The 12,801-nt window shown below is 43.1% G+C and overlaps 1 protein-coding gene across 1 annotated transcript; it reads right to left on the bottom strand.

Moving 5' to 3' along the window:
• Positions 1-895: 895 nt before the first annotated feature.
• MED21 (mediator complex subunit 21) lies at positions 896-10,066 on the bottom strand. The gene is made up of 4 exons (XM_069862945.1): positions 9,993-10,066; positions 7,872-7,986; positions 5,514-5,614; positions 896-3,337 (listed from the first exon to the last, which is right to left on the bottom strand). Exons 1-4 carry the CDS (start codon positions 10,032-10,034, stop codon positions 3,161-3,163), a joined length of 435 nt encoding a protein of 144 aa, XP_069719046.1. The 5' UTR covers positions 10,035-10,066; the 3' UTR covers positions 896-3,160.
• Positions 10,067-12,801: the final 2,735 nt, after the last annotated feature.

Below are 12,801 nucleotides of genomic sequence, written 5' to 3'. Positions count from 1 at the left end.
AAGTGGTTGAGATTGTTTTTCAATGGAATTTTCCATTATGCTCTGTGCTATCTTTCTTGAAAGCACAATTTGTTCACTGGGCAGTACTCCTTGTCCAACATAATAGGCAGAACAGTTTTCCATCTTGCTCAATACTTTTGTTTTCTTCCCATGATGCTTTACCAACATTTATTCTCCTCTCAACCAGTTTCCTTTCACAGCTCTCTCACATGTAACCTGGTATGTTTGTTAGCAGCTGTTACCGTAGGGTTTTTTTCCCTCCTCCACCTTCCCTCTCTCCAGTTTTAAAAGTCTGGAGGCAGTCAAGACTTCTCAGGGAGGATACAATGCCCTCTTCCAAAGGGATTTGCCTCCCCACCCCTGCACCTTTTTTTTATATACTGAATGTTGGGGTGCTAAACAGTATAGAAACTCTACATATCCTACAATCCTTGTCAGAGTAGCCCTCTAAGGAGATCACTACCATTACACATTGTTTATTAAACAGAGATGTTTAAACTCCAACAGCAGGGGCTGGATGAATTAGCACATCCATGATAGCGGGAAAAGGAATCCACATCTCCAAGCCCCAATGCTTTGTCCATTAGACAGCTGTAGCAAATTGGTGGGTTTCCCCCTTCGTGTCAGAGCCCAGCAAAAGGTACACAACCTCGCTCGAGTGAGCTGCAGTCTGTAAAAGAGCAGGTAAAGGCTCACAACAGCTACTCCAGCAACACAACACACAAGAACTAGAGGGGGACATGCATCTTGTAGTACTGCTCACTCAAACTTCACATTATTTCTCAAGGAAAAATGAGCAGCTTTGGCTCTCTTGCTTTATTGCGTTACTTGTTTTTAACTGGAACACAAACTGCATCTCCATGAAATTGGCAACACTCACTAAAGTAGACACAGGTAAAGTACTGAAGAACCACAGATGCTCACCAGGGAGCTTACATCTCTGGTGAAAATTTACTTCTAAGTGTGAACTGTTTGCTACTAATGTACAATTCAACATAAAGTGGGCTAGTATATTCCAACAAACAGCAACTAAAAAGCTTCCACACCTAGGCAATATCAGGCTGCAGGAATACAGCAGTTTTCAAGTATGAAAAGCAGAAAGACATGAAATCAAAAGATTAGTATTGTTACTGAAGGTGTATGCCATTTCCCACAGTGAAAGATTCCAAGTTAACAAGTCTGGGGAAGAGAGATGCACACATTAAACTATACCACGGAATCTACTATCTGACCCATCTTCCAGCAATGTACAAGTGCCAAATGAAGGCACCTCAATAAAATAAAATAAAAAAAACGCCACAGAAGCAAAGATCACACATGTAATTCTCAGTTTTTTAAGTCCACTAGCTTAAAAACAAGCAAACAACAAATCCACCCCCCAAACAACTTGATATGCACTAAGTGCAGTTTTTTCTCGGAAAAAACAAAAAAAACCCAAATAAACAAAGCAAAATCAGACCTCTTGACTGACTTCAAATGAAAATCTGGGCCCTCAGGCATCCCCAGGACATGGGCATACTTAAATGGCTTGTTAAAAAGAACTGGGCTGCGGTGATTTACTAAAGATACCATTACAGAATTGGGGCTGTGCTGCAGCCTGTTCACTTCCCCAACTCCTTCTGCAGTCTGTAGAATCTGGAGTACAAGAGCCTCACAACAGCAGACTAAATTTTTGACTACATATATGCAAATTTTACAAAATAATATTAAATATTTAATTAAATACCAGTCTGAGCAGATAATTCAGCTTTAGTATTTGATACAGGTAAGAACAGCTTTGTATTTTTTAATCTTCAAAACAGGCTGTAGGTAAGATTTATCCTGTGCCATGTTATACCTTTCCTTTCACTGGTGTAGTCAGTGGAGTGGCTGCATCTAATCCCTCAGCGTGCTGAAGACATATTTGAGTTGCTCTTATCCGTCCATATGCAACAGGGACATGTGTCACTTCCAAGCTAATGAATCATCCAGCGTACAGAAGTAGGTCATTCTGATAAGGAAATGAGCAGATAGGCAGCAATAAACAGCATCGCACAATAATGCAAGGCTGGAACTCAAAAATACAGAAAATGGCTAACAGTTCAGCTCCACAATCATGCATCGAACCCTACGTTATCTGGTGGGCTTTTTCATATCCAAAAAAAGATGTTGGTATTTCTAGAATCCCAAGATGAGGGGCAAAAATTTATTTAGTACATGAAGATAAAACTAAAACACTCCATAGAGCATGTTTGGGACAACCGGCTTCTTACTGTTCAGAATCACAGCATTCACACGGCAGCCATTACTTACACTGAAAAGCAACATTACGTAAGAAGTTATTTTCAGTTTCCTCATTGCTAATTTCTTCCCGGTCATCCAGTGCTTCCTCATTACTGTTTGCTTTAAAGGCATTCACCAGTTGCCACAAGAATGCAGAACATCAGTAGAAGCAGAGAAATGGCACAAGCAAGTAAGAGCAGGTGCGTCATTGGCAATGGAGTCAAAGTGCATTTGTGAATTACAAACAATAATAATTGCCAATATCACATACCTGCAGATTAATTTTTTTAAACGATATGACAACATCAATAACACTTACTCTGCAAACATTAGAGTTTAATTACCCTTTTACTAGCTCTGTAAAGTGTGGCAAACCAGCCAAGTAGTAATACAAATGTTTAATTACCATTTCTGTTAATTAAAACAGATGGCCACCGCTGTATTCACAATGTTGTCTAGCACTGTCTCCATAGAATTTTGGCAAATGCAAGTCTGTCTGTGTTTAAGCCTTACAAAAAATACACCAAGATCATAGAAGTTTGAAAGGAGGAGTGAACAAATTACACAAATATTCTTAATATATTTTCCTTCTGAATTCCCCTTAGAAACTAAGGCCTGTGTAATAAAGATGGTAGATTGAAGTCAGACATATTTATGAACAGAAAACTCAGATGTGAGTATTTTAAGTCAAGAAAACACATCAATATACATAATTCTCAAACAGAACCACCGATCCTGCAGTTTGAGCTTTGACAAAAGATGCTTTACTGACAATCAGAACACTCCAGAGTCCCACTGGAGCCCGGAGGGGTGTTCCAGCTCCCCGGGGACACAGAGCGAGCTGTTTCCAATCCTCTTTCTGCAGTTCGGTTGGGCAGGGGTGTGCTGCCACCTGGCGCTACGAGTCTGGAAGGAGCTGGCTGTGCGTGCCGCTTCTCGTCTTCAGCTGCGACTGGGCGATGTCTGCCAGGGCACTCTGGATCTTCTCCAGCAGCACATCCCCGCGATAAACTACCTCTTCCAGACGGGCAGCTGCTTCATGATTCTCTTCTTCTAGTCGATATAGACTAGCAGCCTTTAAAAAAAAGGGAGAAAAGTAAAGCTCTTCAAATATAATACAAAATTGCTACTAAAGGATGGCGATGGAACAGTTAATGCTCCCTAAAAAAAGAGATTCTCGCTTTAATCCCAGAACTACATACTAGCATTTTCAAAGCAACCCGTTATATAGGCTGCAGCTTAAGTCAGTGCATAACTACATCGAGTAAAGACAAAACCACCCACAAAACAGAGATGTTCACTTCATATTACGACTTTTGGCTCAGTACAGCTTTTTTTTATGAGAAGTATTTATCCCTCTCCCCACCCCCTCACTGAAAGGTGCTCAGCGAGATGTAAGCATAAACTTAAACCTTTCCACTAAACAGCATATTTCAGATAAAACTGCATTATTTAACCATTTTTTCTTCAATATTTTGTTTCAAACCCAAACTGCTTTTCAGTCAGACAAAATTTAATGAAATAAAATATTTTAACTTAAAAATATTTTAATACCTTAAAACATCTACCAAATTTTAAAATACTAAAGCTTGTTCTGACTTGATAGCAGAACAGACAAAACAAGTTAGTTTCAACCTGATACTTTTTAAAGCAGTTATGCAGGTCCTTAGAAAGTCATGCTTAAACTAACTGGCAAATGCTATCTACATATTCACCTTCTGTTTCACAACATTGTTGTCTTTAGTCAACGTTAATATATGCATGAAAGATTTGATAGCCCTTAGAGAACCGGTTAGAGAAGGAAGGTGACAAAAGCGAAGAATTTCAAATTCAGAATCCAGCTGAATTATTTCAGTCTCAGTTGTTAAAAAGGCGACTGCAGATAAGCCACAGACTTGAGCAGAACGTGTTCTGCCAACTTCACCACAAGGAGACTCAAAAGTGTTGAGTAGATTGTGTCAGGCATTTGTGTAGCAGCCTCCATCATCATTTAAGGCAAGCTTCAGATTTGAAACACATAACAAAACAGCCTTAGTATTAAAAAAACCCCAAACAAACAAATCGGCCTAAGTAATTTCTATCTACCACTTCCACTTCTCCATAAAATCTATACCACATATTTTACAAGCACCTTTAAAACAGTCTTTTTAAAGAATGTCAATATATGCATCTTCACTACTGCACCAAATTAAACAAGAGCAAATAAAAATCAAAATTAGAGTCATTAATAGGTGTAATCCAAACTAACTTAACTCAAAAACTCGCTAAACAGAAAAGACCAGAAACAAGATTCTGCATTAACAGAGCAAGAAACTGTTCCAGTACCATCTCACGCTTCCCCTGAAAACCAGCTTCTCTTTCTGAAGAACCCTATCTTCTCTGCATCAACTGTCACTTTGATCAGACCCTGCTCAATTGTGGAAGCAGCCTGTAATTTGTCTGCAGCAGGAAAGCTGTCTTCAGCTATTAAATATGCAGTTACATGGAATTATGCTGGTGTTAACGGGCCCAATTAGTACGTTCAGCAACTACTGTGATTAGCAACACTTCCAAGTTCTACTTAGCCAGTAGCTGCTGTCAGTTCTCGAGCTCCTCCTAGAGCACTGCTGGTCAAAAGAGAGGAGAAAAAACCCAGAAGGACTAAGACTGGTTGGTCCAAAGAAGAACGCTATTGCTGAACTGTGAAAGAACTGTTCTGTGACAGAGCTGGAGTACTTAAAGGATACCCTGCAAAGGCTTTAGCAACCAGAAACATTGTAAAAGGACAAAAGGCTTTGTAAAGCCTTGGCTCTGCAGCCACAAAATGAAACATGCTCCTAATGAGCAAGACAGTATGAAAGATTATCCAACAGAAAAAAAAAAAACAAAAACCCAACAACAAAGCCACAATGCATCAGTACTGTTGCACCTGCTGTATTAATATTTGAACAGCTGCAGAAAACAAAAAGGGTAGCAATTTCCAGTATTGTGGTGTTACAATAAAAGCACTTGTTTTTTTAAAAAAGCATTACAACAGAAAAGTAAGTTTAAAGTATTCTCACTGAGTATAATTTTACTTAGAACAAAATGCAAGCTCAGTATTTCCACTAAGCCTATAAAGTGCTCACAGGCTGCCCTCATGAAAAATTCAGGTTTATATTGAAGCAATTTTTCAAGATAATATAGCCTAGAGAGCAAGAAATGCATTTAAAAATAAAGGAAGAAGTTTGCCTTTGGTTATTTTTTGATATTTTAACTAAGAACATTCTTACCTGCAAAGCTGCTGTTGATTCTTCACTAGGCAGGGAATCTATTAGAACATCAATATCTTTTGCAGTTCGTGCAATCAATGCTGCAAACAGCTGGGCGTACTCTTTAAAAAAAGAGAAAAACCAGCCCACTCAGTACATTATTAGGAATAAGCATAATTCTGCTCACACAGCGCAGAAAATTCTACAGACTTGCGGTATTGCAAGTGTTAAGAATTCTCCTACATGAAGGAAACAACAGTATAACAACTGATGAGAACTCAGCCATAATTAGCAATCAAGGTAGTTTGATTCCAATCTTAGATTAAACAAGAAACAAGATAACAGGTTATACAAAGGGGCGGGGTTTGTACAAGTGAGAAAAACAGCTAAAACCCCATAAAGCTGAGCCAGTTAAGAAATTACTAAAGCCAGTAATAGGTGTCCCAGTCACTACGTTAGCCAGAAACTCATTTAGCTTTTCAATCCTTGCCTTAAAATCTGCCACTAGACAAAAGAGGAACACCAGAGATGATGGAAAGACAGTGATTCAAACAGATGGATTATTTAAATTATGTTAAGCAACAAATCATTAGTGAAAGAATTTGAGCTTTTTTTATTTAAAAACAAAAATCCTATTCAGCCACAGAAAAAAAGTTAAACTGCCCCTGAGAAATGGAAAAAGATTGGAAGTTGGTAACAGACCTTAGTTCAACAACCTCATAGAACTGCATAGGCTTTTAGTAAGAGGCACTGTAAGTCAAAACCAAACCCTTCCATATGGAACTGCACCCATTCAACTTGAATTAAGTTCGTTACTACCACTAAAATACTGAAACAGCCCTTTTTACTTTATAATTTAAGATCTTGTTTACATTGCTTGGTTCATGAATGACCTGTGGCAAAAACGTATAGAAGATACTGACATACTCAAAGAGGACTACAGGAAAGCTGGGGGTACAGGAATTGGATGAGGGGTAACGTTTTTAAGCTGAAAGAGGGGAAGATTTAGATTAGATATTAGGAAGAAATGTTTTCCTGTGAGGGTAGTAAGGCGCTGGCACAGTTTGATCAGAGAAGTCATGGATGCCCCATCCCTGGAGGTGCTCAAGACTGGGTTGGATGAGGCCTGGAGAAACCTGATCCAGTGGGATGTATCCCTGCCCATGACAGGGGGTGAACTGGATGATCGTTACGAGTCCCTTCAAACTAAACCTTTCTAAGATTCTAGGAAGGGTACACTTAAACAAAAAAAAAAAAGGAAAAACAAAACACCACCACCAAACGACAAAATCAACGCACTCATTTAAAGCTTACTCAGAGTCACCACAGTGCTTACCAGCAGAGTTTTAAAGCCTTTTTACTAAGACTTTAAATCTAAAGACAAACAACCATTAGTTTTGTTTTGCCCCACCACCATCACTAATGTGGCTGTATGATTCTACTGAAGTGACTATATTAGAGTTTTAGGAAAAGACTAACCAAAGGGGAAGTCATTCATGACCTGCATGTTATGACCTTAACAAAACCTCGAGCTCCTGGCACCACACTGATGCTGGCACCTGAAACAGCAGTAGGTAAGAGAAGGAAGCAAACATGCCCGTAAGCTGGCTCTTCCAACTAATTGCAGTATCAGAAAGAAAACCACCACAGACCAATTAAGAACTAGCATTCAACAGTCCTAGAAAGTGCACTGCTGCTCTCCAAAACAGTCTGCCCTGACACCTTAACAGACAAACTGCTTCTGATACAAGATATAAGCAAAATTTTCTTGGGGATTGGGGGTGGGCGTAGGGGAAGAATAAATAAAAGACTTAGTATTAGAATAACATGCTTATTTTAAAACTATATTGAAATTATCAAGTCAGAGAGAACTTCTAGCTTGCTTGCCAGTTTTAATATCTAGGGATAGTTTCTTTTCTCTGTCAAATAAAATTAAAACAGCCAATAGCAAAACCACAAATGGCAATAAGGAAATAAACATGTGATAGAAACACAAATAACTAAAAGTTTATGACACAAATAATTTTAATATCATACACGATTCGATAAAACTAACAGAAATTCTTGGTAAAAAGATTTCGTAGGAGTAATGGACAACTCACTAACAATCTCTTGCAGCAGTCCTATTAAAATGGTTTACATCTGTAGGGCTACTGTATCTGTGCAAAGAAACCAGCACACGCTTAAAACTACATTTCTGCTATCACAATCCCATGCAGCAAGTGCAGCTGACATCCATTTAGGACTTAACTTTAATCACTCCTCCAGTTACTGGTGGGATTGTTTGCTGAGCGTGAAGCAGAGCACAGATTTCTGAATTAGAGAGCATCCTATGTCAGTACATGTTCCTACTGAGTGAGCAGATGCAGGAAGACTTGCCTTCTGTTGGATTAGCAGGCTGATCTTTGTTTATTGCTGTCTGAATGTTGCTGAAAGAGGCTGGAGGGCCACACTGCTGCAGCACTCCAATGGCATTACAAAACTGGTCTGCGAGCTGCAAGCAGTAAAAAGATCATTAATTCATTTCATCGCTAAAGCCATCTCGATTTTATTTTGCGCCCCAGTGGACCCCGTGCAGCAGTCCAGCCCAACCCCGACTCCCAGGGGTCTGCGAGCACTCGGGGCTGGGAGAAGTAGATAAGTAGATGGTGGGGAGAGGGAATTGCAGCCCCTCACACATGCAATGGCCAAGCCCGGGTGCAGTGGCAGAGACCACAGGAGCAGGAGAAGGCATGTTCCAAAATGCTCTGCCCTGATATCCTAAGAGAGAAATCTCATCTGATACAAAATAAGTGCAATGTCTTCCTGGGGGATGGGCATGGGGATGGGAGAAGGGAGGAAAGGAAAAAAAAAAAAAAAAAAGACTTATGTTTAGACTCATGTTTAGAATAACATGGTTATTTGAATACCATCTTGAATTTCTCAAGTCAGAGAGAACTTCTACTTTGCTTGCCAATATTAATAACTTCAGTCAGTTTCTTCAGTTTCAGTAAAGGGAGACTCTCTTTTTACAAGGAGGCACAGAGAAAAGACAAGGAGTAATGGGTGTAAGTTGCTCCTCAGGAGATTCTGACTGCATTCCAAAGGGACGTTTTTCACCATGAGAGCAGTAAAACATTAAAAAAATCTCCTGAGAGAAGTGGTGGATTCCTCTACACAGCACACTTTTAAGACTCAGCTTGCCAGAGTGCTGGGCCATCTCATTTAACCTATAGATCACCTAAAAACCTTGGATGACATGATCCTAGAGGTCCCTTTGAACCTGGCATTTTGTGATTCTATGAGTCTTTTCCCTGTAAAAAAAAAACAAACCAAAAACAGCAGGAGAAGGAGGAGGCACGTCCCCAAACAGCCTGCCCGGATATCCTAAGTGACAAACATCATCTGATACAAAATAGATGCAGCATTGTCCTGGGGACTGCGGATGAGGAGGCAGGGGTGGAAGAAGCAGGGGGGAAAAAAATAAAGATTCAGGATTAGAATAAGGTGGTTGCTATTTAAATATCCTCTTGAGTTTCTCAAATCAGAGAGTACTTTTAGTTTACCAGTTTTAATACCGTAGGCCAGTTTCTTTCACTCTCTCAAAAAAAAACCCAAAAAAACAACCTAAACCCAAACCCGCAGGGTCAGGAGGAGGCACGTCCCAAAACAGCCTGCCCTGATACCCTACGTGACAAATATCATCTGATACAAAATACACGCAGCATTTTCCTGGGGATGAGCAGGGGGTGGGAAAAGAAGGGGCAAAAAAAGGGAGAGATATTTAGGATTATAAAAAGAAGGTTATTTAAACACCATCTTGAATTTCTTGAGTCAGAGAGAACTTTTAGTTCGCTAGTTTTAATATCTTAGGTCAGTTTCTTTTGCTCTGTCAAAAAAACCCACTAAACCCAAACCCGCAGGGGCAGGAGGAGGCACGCCCCAGAAGAATCATAGAATCACAAGGTTGGAAGAGACCCACTGGATCATCGAGTCCATCACTAAACCATGCCCCTCAGTACCTCCTCCACCCATCCCTTAAACACCTCCAGGGAAGGTGACTCAACCACCTCCCTGGGAAGCCTCTTCCAGTGCCCAATGACCCTGTGAAAAAATTTTTCCTAATGTTCAGCCTAAACCTCCCCGGCGGAGCTTGAGGCCATTCCCTCTTGTTCTGTCCCCTGTCACTTGGGAGAAGAGGCCAGCACCCTCCTCTCCACAACCTCCTTTCAGGTAGTTGTAGAGAGCAATGAGGTCTCCCCTCAGCCTTCTCTTCTCCAGGCTAAAACAACCCCAGCTCTCTCAGCCGCTCTTCACAAGGCCTGCCCTGATATCCGAGAGGGAAATCTTGTCCGATACAAAACACACGCAGCGCTTCCCAGGGGACGAGGATGAGCGGGGGGTGGGAGAAGACACCGACACAAATCGAGGGATTCAGCCAGAGCAGAGGCGCCGGCCCCCTGCCCCGCTCCCCGCCGGCGAGGGGCCCGGTGGCAGCGGGAAGCGCCCCGCCCGCCTCACCGAGTTGACCGCGTCCTGCAGCTGCGTCAGCCGGTCCGCCATGGCGCCGCCGCAGCCAAGGCCCGCGGGGGGCGGGGGCGGTGACTTCCGGGGCGGCGGCGCGGGGGCGGCGCGCCCCCTGCAGGGCGGGAGGACGCGCGCGCCCAGTGCAGAAAGAAGGAGGGGAGCCGGGGGGGTCCCTGCGCGGGACACCCGCGACACTCACAGCTTCCCGAATGTCGCCAGGCTCGGTGCCATCACTGCTTCCCTGGGGGGCTGCTCCAGCGCTCCACCACGCTCTGAATGAAGAATCTTTCCCTAAGGTCACAGAATCGTAGAATCACAACATCATAGAATCTTAGAATAGTTCAGGTTCGAAGGGTTCAAAGATCATCCAGTTCCAGCCCCCCTGCCATGGGCAGGGACACCTCCCGCTGGATCAGGCTGCCCGAGGCCCCATCCAACCTGGCCTTGAACACCTCCAGGGATGGGGCAGCCACAGCTTCCCTGGGCAACCCGTGCCAGGGCCTCACCACTCTCATGGAGAAGAAATTCTTCCTTACGTCTAGTCTGAATCTTTCCCTCTCCAGCCGCTCCCCAGCTTTCTTGTAGCCCCTTCAGGTACTGCAAGGTCACTATAAGGTCTCCTTGGAGCCTTCTCTTCTCCAGGCTGAACAAACCCAACTCACTCAGCCTGTCCTCATAGCAGAGGTGCTCCAGACCTCTGATCATCTTTGTAGCCCTCCTCTGGAGCCTTTCCAACAGTTCCATATCCTTCTTATGTTGAGGATTCCAGAATTGGGCACAATGCTCCAGGTGAGATCTCACAAGAGAGGACTAGAGGGGCAGAATCACCCCCCTTGACCTGCTGGCCACACTTCTTTTGATGCAGCCCAGGATACAGTCAACCTGCAGGGCTGCAAGCATGCATTGCTGATTTATATCTAGCTTCTCATCAGTCAGCACCCCCAAGTCCTTCTCGTCAGGGCTGCTCTCAATCCCATCATCCCCCATCCTGTATTGAAACCATGGATCGTCCCAGCCCAGGAGTAGGACCTTGCACGTGGCCTTGCTGAACCTCATGAGGTTCTCACAGGCCCACTTCTCCAGCTTGTCCACGTCCCTCTGGATTACATCTTGTCCTTCCAGTGCGACAACTGCACCACTCAGTCCAACTTACCCCTCCCCTGGTGCATTTTCCTGCCATCCCCTCAGGTCCTATCATAGGTTACCAGAGAGAAGAGATAAGCTCATTTTCCTTCCCTTGTGAGGAAGCAGTAAACTGCCGTGAGGTCCCTGCTCAGTCTCCTCCAGGCTGAACAGACCAAGGGAGTGCAGGGATAGGATACGAGGTAACAGCTTTTAGCAGAGAGAGGGGAGATTTGGATTAGGTATTGGGAAGAAATGTTTTTCCTGTGAGGGTGGAACAGATTGCCCATAGAAGTTGTGGAAGCCCCATCCCTGGAGATGTTCAAGGCCAGGCTGAATGAGGCTTTGAGCAACCTGATTCACTGGTGTCTCTGCCCATGGAAGGGCGGTTTGAACTTAAAGGTCCCTTCTAGCCCAAACCATTCTATGATTCTAAAGATAGGCTGAGGTCTCACACAGAGGTCAACTATGACAGAAGAAAACTCTAAACTTAACAGACTTTCAATACCTCATGGATTTTGACCTAAAGGACCGTTGTTGAGCAAAGCCAAGAAAACCCTTACAGCACACTAGATAACCTGCCAGAGAAAGGCTGTGTTCATAAGCTATTGGAACATAGTAGGAGAAACTATAAACACACTCAAATGGCCTTGCAGCTGGGATGTAGACAAACATATAAATCATGCTAATCATTGCGTAATTTGGGGTGCTTAACAAGCAGAGCCCTTTATGTTTAGGTAACATAGGCATGTGAAACCCAGGGCCATACCATGTCCTTGAGATTCCAGCCCAGGTGTGAGGAATATCAAAGACCCTGCCTTCTCCTAACAAATCCAGGCAAAGCAGCTGTCTTGATACACATTTTTGAGCAAGGCCTGAGCTCTGTGGTGCCTGCATTCCCATTTGTACTTCTTCTGTCTGGGTGCTGGTTTCAGAGTTGCCTTGGACTGTGATGGAATGGAAATAGATTTATTCTTTTAATTTTATCTGTGGCTTTGTGGTCGTTCCTGCACTCTGCTTGTATACGGCTCACACATAAGCACAATGGGAACAGGTGGAGAGAAGAACTAACACTCACTTATCTAAAATATCTATAAATATGGACCAGCACTCAGCTCTATGTTTTTCTTACACCGGACTGGCAGCTTCCCTTCAACTTTTAACTGGAAACTGGGTTGAGGCAAGCTGGGGAAAAAATAAACAAAATAGGGGCTATCATACACCACCTTATACAGCCTAGATTATGATGTGAACTCATAAACAAAAGCAAAACCACATTCCCCCCAGAGAGACTTTTAATTTGCCTTCTTGTTTTCTCCCATCATGTACCCATAGAATCATAGAACCATAGAATCACCAGATTGGAAGAGACCCACCAGATCATCAAGTCCAACCATTCCTATCAAACACTAAACCATGCCCCTCAGCACCTCGTCCACCCATCCCTTAAACACCTCCAGGGAAGGTGACTCAACCACCTCCCTGGGAAGCCTCTTCCAGTGCCCAATGACCCTTTCTATAAAAATTTTTTTCCTAATGTTCAGCCTAAACCTCCCCTGGCAGAGCTTGAGGCCATTCCCTCTTGTCCTGTCCCCTGTCACTTGGGAAAAGAGGCCAGCACCCTCCTCTCTACAACCTCCTTTCAGGTAGCTGTAGAGAGCAATAAGGTCTCCCCTCATGG

Source organism: Phaenicophaeus curvirostris, chromosome 1 (genome assembly GCF_032191515.1).
Source record: "Phaenicophaeus curvirostris isolate KB17595 chromosome 1, BPBGC_Pcur_1.0, whole genome shotgun sequence".
In the NCBI taxonomy this organism is placed as follows: Eukaryota; Metazoa; Chordata; class Aves; order Cuculiformes; family Cuculidae; genus Phaenicophaeus; species Phaenicophaeus curvirostris.
Note: the sequence above shows the minus strand (reverse complement) of the source record. Positions and strands in the feature narration are given on the sequence as shown.

Bases quoted from the DNA above. Each gene is read 5' to 3' on its own strand.
- MED21 (XM_069862945.1), bottom strand. From the start codon at position 10,034: ATGGCGGACCGGCTGACGCAGCTGCAGGACGCGGTCAACTCG. The intron at 7,987-9,992 runs GTGAGGCGGGCG...TACTGCTTGCAG, and splicing joins TGCAGGACGCGGTCAACTCG to CTCGCAGACCAGTTTTGTAA. The intron at 5,615-7,871 runs GCAAGTCTTCCT...CTTTTTTTAAAG, and splicing joins GCCTGCTAATCCAACAGAAG to AGTACGCCCAGCTGTTTGCA.